Source organism: Rhinopithecus roxellana, chromosome 11, assembly GCF_007565055.1.
Source record: "Rhinopithecus roxellana isolate Shanxi Qingling chromosome 11, ASM756505v1, whole genome shotgun sequence".
Lineage (NCBI taxonomy): Eukaryota > Metazoa > Chordata > Mammalia > Primates > Cercopithecidae > Rhinopithecus > Rhinopithecus roxellana.
The window spans coordinates 24,490,431-24,506,035 of NC_044559.1; the positions used below are offsets into that span (position 1 = coordinate 24,490,431).

At 41.8% G+C, this 15,605-nt stretch overlaps 1 protein-coding gene across 5 annotated transcripts in view; it reads left to right on the forward strand.

The window, feature by feature from the left end:
- Positions 1 to 10: 10 nt before the first annotated feature.
- The window catches only part of LOC104680729 (arf-GAP with GTPase, ANK repeat and PH domain-containing protein 5-like), a 32,478-nt gene continuing 16,883 nt past the window's right edge, over positions 11 to 15,605 (forward strand). Inside the window, exons 1-4 of one of the 5 annotated variants that reach the window (XM_030941294.1) lie at positions 11 to 1,147; positions 4,463 to 4,568; positions 8,503 to 8,571; positions 10,853 to 10,921. In XM_030941294.1, coding sequence (XP_030797154.1) covers positions 4,536 to 4,568; positions 8,503 to 8,571; positions 10,853 to 10,921 — 171 coding nt within the window. In that variant the 5' untranslated portion in view covers positions 11 to 1,147; positions 4,463 to 4,535. Of the gene's footprint in view, positions 1,148 to 3,951; positions 3,987 to 4,069; positions 4,569 to 6,240; positions 8,132 to 8,502; positions 8,572 to 10,852; positions 10,922 to 13,550; positions 13,586 to 15,605 lie in introns of those variants that run through there. The other 4 variants (XM_030941293.1, XM_030941291.1, XM_030941292.1 and 1 more) reach the window with 4 other exon arrangements.

A 15,605-nucleotide genomic window follows, 5' to 3' on the forward strand; every position in this document is an offset into this window, starting at 1 on the left:
CCGGCCACAACATCCCTGGTGAACGTCGTGCCCAAACTTAATGCCACGGGGAGGGACCTGCTGCAGAACCTTCTGAAGTGTAACCCTGTCCAGCGTATCTCAGCAGAAGAGGCCCTGCAGCACCCCTACTTCTCCGACTTCTGTCTGCCCTAGGCCCCAGGATCCCGGGCCTCCAGGCTGGGGCCTGGCCTATTTAAGCCCCCTCTTGGGAGGGGCAGGATGGTGGGGGGTGCCCCGTGCACTGTGCTTCAGCTGTGCTGGGCCCAGCTGGGGTGGGGTGCCTGAGCCTAAGTTTCTCACTCCCTTTGTGGACTTTCTTTAATTTCATAAATTGGCTCCTTTCCCACAAAAAAAAAAAAAAAAGAAAGAAAGAAAGAAAGAAATTAGACCTGAACTATGTGGAACTGGAACACTTGTACACAAAGCTCTCTACCATCCAACTCCTGCTGAAGTCTTAGGGAAGAACAGTTTTCCAGATTCATTCTTTCCACACACAAGATTTCCCCACTGCCCAATTACTCTCACCTTTTTTTTTTTTTTTTCCCTTGACTGTTATATTTTACTGGACTCTGGAGTCTTACCTTGTACTATCACCTTTGCATGGGAGTGTACCTTATTTCACCAGTTATACTATCTGTTTATCAAAAGCAGAAGTAGTTACTTACACCTGAAAATTTGTACCGAGAATATAGCTGGGAATATGTTACGAAAGTATACTTAAAGCAAGAAATCAAAGGAAGTATATTTAAATCAAAGCAAGAAATCCCATTTCCAAATGGCAATAAAGCGTGTGTTACATAGAGAGAGGCAGTGCAGGAAAGTGTTTTAGTAGCCCAGATTCAATTGTACACTGGTGAATAAGCAAGAGTTCTTTTTCATTTTCATCTTGCAATTAACCAGGTATTTGGGTTCTTTTTCTATTCACATATGTCAGATAGAGACATGCGTGTTGTAAATTATTTTGTCAGAATGAAAGCCTGGCAGATTAAATGCTTTCTTCTCTTCTTGCTGGACTTGATATCAATCTCTTCTTCATTTCTTGATAATATGTTTGGTTATTTATGTTTTCATTGCTGTTAGTATCAGAGATGGCTTTGGATTCCCAGTTCTGCGTGCTCCTGTCTGGCTCCTGAACCCAGCTGGAGAGGTGAGTCAGTCCCAACTGGTGAAGTACCGAGAAGAAGCTACACAAAAGGCAGCAAGGTGTTAATAAGTGTACCGCTGACATTTTAACCACCTCTGAGTGTTCCATGGAACGGACAAGTAGTAGTCTCTGTCAGAGCTTCATTTTAAAGAAAAAAAAGAAACTTTGAAGTTATCAACTGTTTATTAATTTATGCTGTTGTGTTTACTCAACTCATTATATTGACTTGTAAATTAGTAATTTGTGACCTATTATTTATGAATTCATTGCCTACATGTCAGCAAACAAATTTTCTTCTCAATAAAGAATCTGGTGGCTGGGCACAATGGTTCACACTTGTAATCTCAGCATGTTGGGAGAGCAAGTCAGGAGGATTCCTTGAGGCCAGGAGTTCAAGACCAGCCTGGGCAACATAGCAAGATTTCATCTCTACAAAAAAATGAAAACATTGGCTGGGCATGGTGGCTCATTCCTGTAGTTCAGGCTACTCAGGAGCCTGAGGTAGGAGGATCACTTGAACCCAGGAGTTTGAGGCTGCAGTGAGCTGTGATCCTAAAACTGCTCTCCAGCCCGAGTGACACACCAAGACACCATCTCTTCAAAAAAGGAATCTAGGGGCATCAGTGTGTGCATGCAGCATGGCTTGTGAATGCGGAAGTGCATGTGTGCATAGTTGTGCTCAAGAATGTGTTGATGATGACACCTTCTCAGAATGAAGATAATGTGAGGTGGAGTCTTGCTCTGTTGCCAGGCTGGAGTACAGTGGCACTATCTCGATTCATTGCAACCTCTGCCTCCCGAGTTCAAGCGATTCTCCTGCCTCAGCCTCCCGAGTAACTGGAACTACAGGCACATGCCACCACACCTGGCTAATTTTTAATATTTTAGTAGAGATGGCGTTTACCACGTTGGCCAGGATGGTCTCGATCCCCTGACCTCGTGATCCGCCCGCCTCTACCTCCCAAAGTGCTGGGATTGCAGGTGTGAGCCACTGTGCCTGGCCTGAAGGTCACTTTTAGAAAAATCTCTCCACATCTTAGATTTGAGTCTTCCTTTAAATATTTTTCTCATTGACATTGGAAAGCACCTGACCATATATAAAATGAAGAATTTTCCTAACTCCAAAAAGGATAATTATGACATCATCTATTATTTCTGTCTCTTGTTTCATAAATCTAAACCATCAACCTGCTTATTTTTGTATACTGTCACACTGTGTATTCCCTGCATTGAATGCCTTTCTATTGATATTCTCTGTAAAAATTGTGGGAAGTTTTCTGCACCCTAAATTTTCTGTTATGGGGATTAAATATGCACTATGCATGTTTTTCCAAGTTTCACAGCAGCAACGGTAAATACTGCCCTCACAGCAGCCTGTTTGTCCTGCAATTGTGTTTCTGTCACATGACACAAAGTCTCTTTGTCTTTGTAGTCGTACCCTAATAAGTTTTTAAAAAAATTATGTAATGTGTGTATATACAAATACCTATATGTATGTGTGTACACATACAGCTGATATCTAGTGAGATTATGCAGGCATGAACTACAGAATTAGCTTGTAATTTTAAGAAAATAAATTATTTTGTAAAGATAAATCTCATGTTTAAGAAGGGGAATTACAATGGAATCATTTAGGGATGCCTCAGCCTAAACACAATATGGAAAAAGCCATAACCAAAAGTCATGTTAGGTACTGCTAGGTTACTCAACCTATCATCACATTTAACTAAAATGTCAATTTGAACCATGATCAGTCTAGTTTGGTTAATATATTATTTAAATCAACTTGTGAAGTCTTCATTTTAAATGTAGAATTTGTGTTAATGAACCGGAGAATAACATTCTGTTGCTTGGAAGACGTGTTAAAGCCTAAAGATTTATGACGTTGTAAAAGAAGAAAACCAGCTGGTGATCAGTTGGCATTAGTACATAAGGATGTACTCATATTTGGTAATAGCCATTTTTTTCTAACTAGAGTAAGAGAGTTGGGAACGGGAAGCAGAAACAAGGACACGGATGTATAAAAAATCATAGAACAAAACTGCATTGAGTTCTGAGTATGGGTCTGTGATCCGTGGTTCAGATTGAGAGGTTCATGTGTTCCTTATGAGAAGGGACAGGAAAGCCAGGAGGTCAGGAGTGTGTTTGGGCCTGTGCCTGTGCTTCCACCACAGAAGTCAGCAGCTCTACCTTTCTCTTTTCTCCTCTTTATCTAATAATTGTCTCCTCTTCAAATTTGGGAAATGAGCTTAATCAAAAGTTTGTTGTGTTATTGTTTGTTTGTTTTTGAAATGTGGCCTCAGTGTGTTGCCCAGGCTGGTCTTAAACTCCTGGGCTCAAGTGATCCTCCCTCTCAGCCTCCTGAGTAGCTGGGACTACAGGCGTGCACCACCACACCCAGCTAAGCTAATGCTAACGTACAGTTTATCTGCTTCAGTTTTGAAGGGCAGGATATATGTAGTTCTGTGTGTATGTGTGGGTAGTGCATGTGTATATGTATATATATACACACACACACACACACACACACACACATATATACACACCAAGACACCATCTCTTCAAAAAAAGAATCTAGGGGCATCAGTGTGTGCACGCAGCATGGCTTGTGAATGCGGAAGTGCATGTGTGCATAGTTGTGCTCAAGAATGTGTTGATGATTATACCTTCTCAGAATGAAGGTAATGTGGAGTCTTGCTCTGTCGCCAGGCTGGAGTACAGGGGCACTATCTTGGTTCACTGCAACCTCTGCCTCCCGAGTTGAAGCAATTCTCCTGCCTCAGCCTCCCGCGTAGCTGGGACTACAGGCACATGCCACCACACCCGGCTAATATATATTTGTGTATGTATATATATATATTTATTTATTACTAGTCCATTGCTGCTACAACAAACTACCACCATGTCAGGGTATAAAACAAATTTATTATACTCCTGTATGTCAGAGTCTGATGTGGATCTCCCTGGGCTAAAATCTAGGTGGTGGAAAGGCTACCTTCATCTCTAGAGGGTCTAGGGGATCTTTTTTCTGGCCTTTTCCACATTCTGGAGTCTGCCTGCGTTTTTTGGCTTTGGGCTCTTCTCCACTCTCACCATTAGCAACCTTACATCCCATAGGCCTTTCTTCTATGGTCACATGTCTCTGTGGCTCTTTCCTTCCCCCTTCCTTCCACTGTTAAGGACTCATGTGCTTACTTAGTCCTGAATGGAGACGCCACTGTCATCCACATGAGCCCACTGTCCTAATCCATAGAGGCTGCTACAAGGAAATGCACTAGACCGGGCAGCATATAAACAACAGAACTTTCTTTCTCACAGAAACTCCTGGAGGTTGAGAAGTGCAAGATCAAGGTGCCCGCAGTGTTGGTGTCTGGAGAAGGTCTGCTTTCTCATGGAGGCTTCCTTCTTGCTGTGTCTTCACATGGTGAGAGGAACAAACGAGCTCCGTTGTGCTTTTAATAAGGGTGCTAATCCCAGTCATGAGGGCAGAGTCTCCCGTCAGGCTTAACTTCCTAATACCATCACCTTGAGGGTTAGGATTTTAACACAGGAACATTGACGGAACACAACATTCCTTCCATAGCACCAGGGTAGTCTCCTCCTGTCAAGGTTAATCATGTATGACGTACCGTTTTCATGTAAGGTTCTAGGAATCTGCGGACATCTTTGAAGGGCCATTATTTTGCTGACCACGTTATACATATATTTTAATATTCTAGACTAGTGTGAAAACAATGGCACTTCCATTGCTTTATATATGTGTATGTGTATATATATGTATGTATATATATAATATATATATATTATCTAATGCTATAATTAAGAAAAACCTTGTAGACACAAATGCACCCTTTTTTCAAAAAAAAAAAAACTTTTTTTGCTATTTTACTTTATACTGCCAACTCCTTTTTCCTGAAACTGCTTCAACCCTGGGATTCTATTTTGGTATTAGTTTTATTTTATTGAAATATTCATGAATGAGCATTGACTTGTATATGGATTTGAAAGTCACAGTAATGTTCTCATGAATTCATCTGTGAGTAACATTTTATAGACAAAATGTCTGCACCAGGATCAGGACAAGGGGAAGATGTATAATTCCCTTGTTCTAAGGTACTGCCATTCATTGTTATTATTTTAAAATACGAGGGTTGACTGATGTTAAAACACAAAAAGGGGCCGGGAGTGATGGCTCCCGCCTGTAATCCCAACACTTTGGGAGGCCAAGGCAGGCAGATCACCTGAGGTCAGGAGTTTGAGACCAGCCTGAGCAACATGGTGAAACCCCATCTCTCCTAAAAATACAAAATTAACCAGGCATGGTGGCGCATGACTGTAATCCCAGTTACTCGGGAGGCTGAGGCAGGAGAATAACTTGAGCCCAGGAGGTGGAGGTTGGGGTGAGCCAAGATTGTGCCATTGCACTCCAGCCTGGGCAACAAGAACGAAACTCCATCTCAAAAAAAAAAAAAAAAAAAAAGTGTTCAGCAAGGTTGAAGCATAAAGGGTTAATAGAATCATTTATCAGTTTTATTTCTGTACATCTGCAAGACACAATCTGAATATGAAATTAGAAAAACAAAAATTCATTGGGCAATAAGAGCTAAACTTCGTTTCAAAAATAAAAAACAAAAAAAGAATAGTAATCTACAGTGTCACTTCCCGTCCAAGCTTGACTTCTGCCTTTACTTTCTGATATGGTTTGGCCATGTCCCCACCCAAATCTCGGCATGAATTATAATCCCCATAATCCTCATGTGTTGAGGGAGGGGCCTGGGGGGAGGTGATTGGATCATGGGGGCAGTTTTCCTTATGCTGTTCTTGTGGTATTCAGTGAGTCCTCATGAGATCTTACAGGATTTTGTTTTGTTTTGTTTTGTTTTTGGGATCAAGTCTTGCTCTCTCGCCCAGGCTGGAGTGCCATGGCGCCATCTTGGCTCACTGCAGTCTCTGCCTCCTGGATTCTAGTGATTCTCCTGCTTTTGGCCTTCTGAATAGCTGGGATTACAGGCATGCACCAGCACACTCAGCTATTTTTTATATTTTTAGTAGAGATGGGATTTCACTACGTTAGCTAGGCTGGTCTCCAACTCCTGACTTCAGTCAATCCCCCCACCTTGGCCTCCCAAAGTGCTAGGGTTACAGATGTAAGCCACTGTGCCCAGCTGAGATCTGATGGTTTTATAAATGTTTGACAGTTGCTCCTTCACATGCTCACACTCTCTGTGCAGCCACCATGTTAGTTGGACCTGGTTCCCCTTCTGCCATGATTATAAATTTCCTGAGGCCTCCCGAGCCATGTGAAACTGTGAGTCAATTAAACCTCTTTACTTTATAAATTACCCAGCCTCAGGTATTTCTTTATATCAGTGTGAAAACAGACTGATATAATTTCTGATACTCATGCTTGGAGAACTAGGGAATTCAGACTACCTGGGATCAAATTGTGGCCCCACCCTTAACAGTCATGTGAGGTTACTTGAGGAGGTTACTTACCTTCTCCATCTCAAGTTTTTCTGTAAAATCTGTAAAATGAGATTGTTTTGAGGGTGAAGTGAGCATAGCACCGTGGGAACACTGTCAGGCACACACTACTTGCCAGATGTCGAGTATTATCTTTATTGAGTTAGGACTGTGGTAACCCACTTTATGGCTCTCGATTTTGTACGACAAAATCATGCTTAGTGCTTTGTTAGTAAAAGAAAATCTGAAAAGTCCCTGCCGTGGAAGGAAGAAATAGCTGGGAGAAAAGGGAGTTTCAGCATTTCAGAGCTTGGAGGGACACGTTAGGTTTCTATTTTATGGAGAAGGAGGTGGAGGCAGGATGGGTCCTAAGGTGTCATTCAAGACACACAGCCGTAACTCTTTACTGAGAATAGAGCTAGGGCCCCAGGGATTGCTGGGGTCAAGTTGCAGACAAACCAACCACTCATTGGAAGACAGGAGAGGAGTGTTTAGTTACAAAAGCAGTCAACCATTCAGGTGTATCTATATTCAGTCAGCAAATAAAAGTTGTTCAACTTGGTTGCTAATGGGACTCACTCTACTGAGGCTTTGTATAGAACTCATAGAGGAAGATGGCTTCAAGTAACGAACTACCCTGTGCTTTTCTTAGGACTAAAAAGCTCAGGAAGCTGGTGATGGATGAAAACCTTAGTCCCACTGGCACTGCAGGAGGGGCCAGGAGAGCAGCAGCATCATAAGCCACAGGGCGGGGCAGCCCAGGCAGGGGCATTCTGAGCTGTTGGGGATGGTGGCAGCCAGGGTGGGGCATGTGAGCTGTCGGGGAAGGCACTGTGAAGTGTGGGGTGGGGCATTGTGTGCCACATGCCTAGCCTCCCACCTGGGCCAGTGGGCTTCAGTCTGTAGGTGACTACAGAAGGAGGAGGAGCTCCGTCTGTTCTTTCTTCAGGCAGTTGTGTCTCTCAGCACTTGTTGGGTTCACAACCTATTAAATAAGCGGCTGGTCTTCACCCTCCCAGACAAGTCAACTCAGGGGAGGCGGCAGGGTGTGGGCCTTGGCCCGCAGCCGCGGCCGGGGCCGGGGCCGGGGCCAGGGCTGGCCTGTGAGGTGGGCAGGCAAGCAACGGGCAAGACCATCTCTGCAAGTGCAGCATAGCCTCGGCCTAGGGCAGTGGGAGTGCGAGGCCAAAGCTGTGAGCAGAGGCCCAGGTGGTGGCAGACAGTAGAGGCGCCCCATGGGGAACATACTGACCTGTTGTGTGCGCCCCAGCGACAGCCCTGAGTTTGACCAGCAGCAGCAAGGGTCTGTGTGTCCCTCTGAATCTGAGATCTATGAGGCAGGAGCTGGGGACAGAATGGCAGGAGCTGGGGACAGAATGGCAGGAGCTGGGGACAGGATGGCAGGAGCTGGGGACGGGATGGCAGGGGCGCCCATGGCTGCTGCTGTGCAGCCTGCTGCGGTGACTGTTGAAGTTGGTGAGGACCTCCACATGCATCACAGCCATGACTGGGAGATCCCTGAAGGTACGGAGGTGATGGGTGCCATCTGCCTTGGGCTTGCCTCTGGCTGTTGCTGTCCCCAAGGTCCCCTGGGAGGCATCGCCCACTTCAAGCTCCTTTCTGCCCGTAGCCAGCTTTCCCACGGGCTGGCCAGGAGCACAAGCTGGCTCTGCCTTGCATTCCCACCCCTTAGTCTTTCCCCACCAAATCCAGCAGTTTATTTTCGCCTCTCCTCCCAATTGCTCAGTTCTTGCTCTCTCATCTTTCTCCCAGGCTGGCATGGGACCATTTATTTATGGCTCTTCTTGTCAAATAAGCAGCAGTCGAATAAATGAGTTGACCAATTTTTACAAATGATTACATCTTTTTTTTCTTTTCTCCTTCTATACATATAGCTTTGGAGTTTAACTCTTCTGCCAATCCAGAGGCAAGCACAATATTCCAGAGGAATTGTCAAACAGATGGTGAGACAACATTGTCTGTAGCTCTATTTATCATCCTGTGGGACTTTGCTAAGGCTTCTTTGGAATATTCTCTTCCTTTTCTCAATAAAAACTCAAATATCCCAGCTTTCCAGCAGCCATCTTACTTTTTCTTTGTACCTGTCCAGATGGTACCTAAGTGAAGGAACCAGGTAAGTGCCTAATTGTTTCCTTTGTTAAAGTAGCTAAATCTCAGGACAGTTCATATTCCAATATTTGGGGATTTCTTATTTAAAATCATAATGGAGGTTGCCATGGGAGAGGCTATATGGGATTCTTAATGGGCTGCTTTAAGTCACCTTGATAGAAGCTGCTTAGTTTCTTCTAACTGTAATTTGAACACAGAAGAGGGTGGGGGGAAGAGGGTGCTTAAAATAATTGTGAAAGGTGCAAAATGTCACGACCAGGGATGCAGAAAAATGGCTGTGTGTGGAGGGGGAGGGTTTGTCAAAGGAGTTTACCCATGAGGCTCTGATGACTTTAAAATTCTTACTTTAACACAAAATGTGTCTCCAGATTTATTCTGGTGACTTAACAGATTTTATTTACCTCCTTGTTCTGAAAGATAGGTGAGGTTCATGGTCAAAACTTTCAAAAGACATCAATGTAGACTTTTAATGTGTAATATAAAAATTGCAGGTTAAAATCTCCGACCTTCCCTGTAAGAGTGTTTGTTGCCATGGCTCTCCCTTTGTCCTTTCCCCTCCTGACAATAGCATCTTGTTCAAAGATAAGAAAATTGGAGTTTTGGCCAGGCATGGTGGCTCACGCCTGTAATACCAGCACTTTGGGAGGCCGAGGCAGGTGGATCACTTGAGGTCAGGAGTTCGAGACCAGCCTGGCCAACATAGTGAAACCCCATCTCTACTAAAAAAATACAAAAATTAGCTGGGTGTGGTGGCGCATGCTTGTAGTTCCTGCTACTCTAGAGACTGAGACAGGAGAATTGCTTGAACCCGGGAGGCAGAGGTTGCAGTGAGCAGAGATCACGCCAATGCACTCCAGCCTGGGTGACAGAGTGAGACCCCATCTCACAAAAAAAAGAAAGAAAAAAAGAAAGAAAGTTGGAGTTTTTCAGTCTCTACACTGCTGGGAGAGGCAGGGGATGGGTGGTGGTAGAAAAGAGAAAACAGTTGATTTGCCTCTAAAATTTTGTGAAGAGATGAATCTAAGTAAAAGTAATTCTGGGTAGTAATATAGTTCTTGAATAAAAATTAAAATTTTCATGGAAAACATTGCATCACAACGAAATTAAATCCAGTTGGCTTATTGGTTTCATTTAAATGCCAGAGATTTCATTACTGTAGAGGAAATGTCTTGTAGCTCTTCTATTTAAACTTTGGTTGGGCTCTTAATTTTTTAAGAAGTAGGATAATTAAGACTCATGATACGTGTGACTTTGTAACTTGGAAGTACTATCCTCACTTTTCAAGATATTTAAGAATTGCTTTAGAATAAACAAATATATTATGTGAATTAGTTGATTATACCTTTATACCCAAAGCGTGTAAGTACTTGTGTAAACTTATACTCTGCTTGCTGATGTAAGGAAAGCCTCTGAGTGATGTTACACACCAGTTAGTAGCTGGGTAGTATTGGATGAGAGCCCCAAAATGGCTGTTTATTGTCATTCTTTAGGATTACAACACAGTTTATGTATGTTTCACTTGGCCCTTTCCAATACAAATAAGGCCTGTGTATGTTCTCCCTTTGTATTGCTAGTGAAGAAATGAAGACTTAGAGATATCACATGACTGTGGAAGACAGCTACTCAACAGAACTAAGGTTCTGTGTCCTCAGAATGACATGGAAGTGACAGATATGCTGAATTTACTTTTAAAAAATTTTAAGAACTCTAGAAACTTTGCCTATAAAATAGACCTGTCTTTTAAAACTTACTGCAATCTTGATTTATTTTATGCAAAGTTGATTTTACACAACTCAAAGCCAACATTTACCTCTTTTTCTTCTTCTTCTTCTTTTTTTCTTTTTTGAATAAAGGAGGTTGTCACTATATTACTCATGCTGGCTTCAAATTCCTGACCTGGGTTCAAGTGATTTTCCCATCTCAGCCTCCTGAGTAGCTGGGACTACAAGCATGTGCCACCCTGCCTGGCTCTATCTTATGTCTATACATTCATTTCGATAGATAAAAATAAAAGTAAAAGTAGTGAAATAGCCTAAATACAGCAGTTGAGTAAACGAGTTGATAAATTTTAATAAATGATTACATCTTTTTTCTTTTCTCCCTCTATACATATAGCTTTGGATTTCAACCCTTCTGCCAATCCGGAGGCAACCACAATATTCCAGAGGAACTCTCAAACAGATGGTGAGACAACATTGTTTTTTCCACCAAGAGAAATAGTAAAAACTCTTGTTTGATCAGGTGTATAACTCATATTAGTTTAAATTTTTCAACTTTTCACATATTCACTTGTCTTATTTTAACATGTGATATGCTTTCATTTAGTTATCTTGTTAGTGAAAACATGTAAACTTTTTCTTTATACATTTTGCCATCTTTTTATCAACACAATTAATTTGTCATGTGATGGAGGAGTCATGGATTTCTCTTTATTCATAATTCTTGGCCCCTTTTCCCTTGCTCCAAAGAGTACATTTTAAAGATGAATGATAGAACTTAGGCTTCAGCTTGGTTTTCTTTTAAACAAATTAAAAACATAGCTGTTTATCATCGGGGATTGAATCTGTGATTTGGGCCTCCTCTCACACAGTCCTCTGACCACATTCATTTACCACATCCAAGTTCATGCTACTCAAAACTTTTAAGTTATTGACCCTTTCATTTGATGTAATGTAAATTTAAACATGCCCTACTCCTGCTTATTTTCCTTAAAGTTATCGTTAAATCCTCATGTATTTGCTAAAAAGCCATGCACAACCAAGTTTTCCAGTTGACTTAAACAGCAAGAATACAAGTGAGGGTTCTATAATAATATGTGAAGTAACGCAGCACACTAAAATATAGGAGTTTGTAACCTTTGGTTTTATAGTTTGAGTAGACTTTGCCCATCTTGAGTCAGTTATTTCTGATTAGAATTTGTGTTCATTTTTTACATTACTATAAAGAGATACCTAAGGCTGGGTAATTTATAACAAAAAGAGGTTTAATTGGCTCATAGGTCTTTGGGCTATACAAACATGGCTTCAACATCTGCTTCTGGTGAGGGCCTCAGCAAGCTTACAGTCATGATAGAAGGCAAAGGGGAAGCAGGTGGTTCCACACGGTGAAAGAGGGAGGAGAGAGAGGAAGGGGGATGGTATCACACTCTTTTGTTTTTTTTTTTTTTTGAAATGGAGTCTCGCTCTGTTGCCCAGGCTGGAATGCAATGGAGCGATCTTGGCTCACTACAACCTCTGCCTCCCACGTCCAAGCAATTCTCCTGCCTCAGCCTCCCGAGTAGTTGGGACTATAGGCGGGCACCATAACACCTGGCTGATTTTTGTATTTTTGGTATAGACGGGGTTTCACCATGGTGGCCAGGCTGGTCTCAAACTCCTGACCTCAGGTGATCCACCCGCTTCAGCTTCCCAAAGTGCTGGGATTACAGACTTGAGCCACTGCACCTGGCCGGTACCACACTCTTTTAAACTACCATAATGAGAATTTGCTTATTACCATGAGGGTGGGACCAAGCCATTCATTGGGAATCCCCCGACATTACCCAAACACCTCCCACTAGGCCCTATCTCCAACATTAAGGGTCACATGTTAACATGAGGTTTGGAGGGGCAACATATCCAAAACATATCAGAATTGTATTTCCCAGCTCCTTCCAGAGCCATTGGCTTCTCTCACCTAGAGAGCATGGAAGTGGTAAAAGAAAAGCTATTCCATGTCCCTCACTCTTCAGTGGTAGGAACTTTTGCCTACAAGGCCCTTCCAGCATCAAAGGCAGAGGCAATGTAGGAAACAAAGCATGGCTCAAGTCCCTCTTAAGGCTTTTATTATTCTGGCCCTTTTTTTAGAAAAACAAAAATGATTTTTTTGTGCTGCAGACACTATGACCAATTAGGTTTGTATACTCGTTTTAAAATTAAAATTTAGGAAAGGCTCTGTGGCTTACACCTGTAATCCCAGCTCTTTGGGAGGCCGAGGTGGGTGGATCATGAGGTTAGGAGATCAAGACCATCCTGGCTAATGCAGTGTAACCTCCTTTCTGCTGAAAATACAAAAAAAAAAAAAAAAAAAAAAAAAAATTAGCTAGGCATGGTGGCACGTGCCTGTAGTCCCAGCTTGTCAGGAGACTAAGGCTGGAGAATCGCTTGAACCCGGGAGTCAGAGAGGTTGCAGTGAACTGAGATCCCACCACTGCACTCCAGCCTAGGTTACGGAGTGTGACTCCATCTCAAAAAAAAAAAAAAAAAAAAAAAAAATTAGGATACATTACTTTCGAGTTGTGTAAAGACCCCTTTTTTGTTTTGTTTTGTGTTTAGTGGCATATTAGTAGATAACCACTAAGTGTGGTTCAAGATGCTTACAGGGATTCTGTTGCATCTAGAGATAGATGCCTGGTCAGGAAGTAGTTCTTAGAGCTGTTAGCTCTTAGCTTCTGATAATTAAAGTAAGCTATGTGTAAATGCAGAATGAGAGAATACTGATGGATCATGGCTTATATATGCCACAGTTAAACTTTTTTATTAGCTAAGATTTTCATCTGGCCTAATTTTTTTGCCCTTTTCTTTTGTACATGAGGATTCCTTCATTTGTATGTAATAGAAACAAAAGGTAAAGTAGATGAAAAGCTAAGTTTTTAGATTTGACTCTATGACATTAATCGTGCCAGATAATTTAAATTACAAATTATTGAAAATAGTTTTTTAAAATGGAATTTTGTCTCATTTTACATAGGAGTAATCACTAAGATGTTAACAACCACTTTTATTTTATGGTATTTGTATCAGAAGTGACCAGTTTTTTTTTTTTTTATTCTTAGTTGTAGAAATAAGAAGAAGCAATTGTACAAACCATGTAAGTAAACAGTCAAATAGTTAAGAAATTGATAGTTTGACATAAAAGTTGTCTCTCTTGATTTCTTTAAATTACAATGTGGACCCAGTGGTGGTAGCAGGTACCTCTTTTTGTGGATTTTCTAAATCTCTTCTGTTTTCCTAAGTATTAAATTTATCCAGAAAAGTCTTTAGTTTAGTGTGTCGACTTTTAAGGATGTCTGATATTTAAGTTACATTTCAATAGTCTGGTTGTGGTAAAAAGATCTGCCTTAAGGCTGGGCATGGTAGCTCATGCCTGTAATCCCAGCACTTTAGGAGGCCAAGGTGAACGGATCATCTGAGGTCAGGAGTTCGAGACAACCGTGACCAACATGGTGAAATTCTGTCTCTACCAAAAATACAAAATTAGCCAGGTGTGGTGGCGCATGCCTGTAATCTCAGCTACTCAGGAGGCTGAGGCAGGAGAATCACTTGAACCCGGGAGGCAGAGATTGCAATGAGTCAAGATTACACCACTGCACATTCCAGCCTGGGCGACAGAGCAAGACTCCATCTCAAAATAATAATAATAATAATAATAATGATCCACCATGATCAAATGGGTTTCATACCAGGGATGCAGGGATGGATTAACATACACAAGTCAATGAATGTGATAAACCACATAAACAGAATTAAAAACAAAAAATCACATGATCATCTCAATAAACACAGAAAAAGCATTTGACAGAATGCAGCATCCTTCTATGATTAAAACCCTCAGCAAGATCGGCATACAAGGGTCATACCTCAATGTAATAGCCATCTATGACAAACCCACAGCCAACATAATACTGAATGGGGAAAATTTGAAAGCATTCCCCCTGAGAACTGGAACAAGACAAGGATGCCCACTCTCACCACTTATTTTTTTATTTTATTTTATTATTTTTTTTACAAACATAGACTTTACTAAATGCTGCTCAATCCTCCAGTGAAGATCTTTCATTACAAAACAGTTTTCCACAGAACTGCAAGTTAAGAGATTGGAATGGTACTCTGATAACAAAAGATGTGAGAAATACTTCACCAAGTAAAAACATAAAAGACCTCTATGTAGTCAATCTTTTCAGAGCTCTACAGAGGAAGCCTACTGCATTTCCTTTAAATAAAGCCAGGCAGTGACACCTAGTGCTCTGTATCACCACACTGTGGGACTCAAAGCCTCCATCCCTAGGTCAGGAGGGACTAGGTGAAGGGCAGGTCGTGAGGACTGGAAAGGCCCTGCCTTCAGCCTTTGAGAGGAGGAGGAGGAATGAGTTGAGAGGCAAGCTGGGTAATCACCTGAGCTGCCTCTACCCATCCGTTACCGCTCTGGGGAATTGCAGAGGAAGGGGGATATTCATGAGGAACAATCTGAAGAATTGTGGTTTACTTTCCCAGCTTTTTAAAATATTTTGTGCTTTAAGAAGCCTGGAGATTTAAGGTTTTGTCTAAATTCCAGAGTACAGTAATATATTTCTTGAGGGGAGGGGTTAGGGCAGGTAATTACCCCATCATATTTCTGGGTGAGACTAAGAGAAGGGTAAGGATGATACCTTAGTTTTATTTTAGGAAGTATTCTTTTTCCTAGGATGTAACTAAGGTTTGCAGCAGTCACTCTCACCATTTCTATTCAACATAGTACTGGAAGGCCTGGCCAGAGCAATCACACAAGAGAAAGCAATAAAAGGCATCCAGATCGGTAAAGAGGAAGTCAAACTGTTGCTGTTTGCTGATGACATGATCATATACCTAGGAAACCCTAAAGTCTCCTTCCAAAAGCTCCCAGAACTGATAAATGAATTCAGGAAAGTTTCAGGAGACAAAATTAATGTACACAAATCAGTAGCTCTGTTATACCCCAACAGCGACCAAGCTTAGAATCAAACCAATAACTCAACCCCTTTTGTGATAGCTGCAAAAATAAAATAAAATAAATTACTTAGGAATAGACCTAACCACGGAGGTGAAAGACCTCTACAAGGAAAACAACATTAGTATTTTTAATGGGTTAAAAT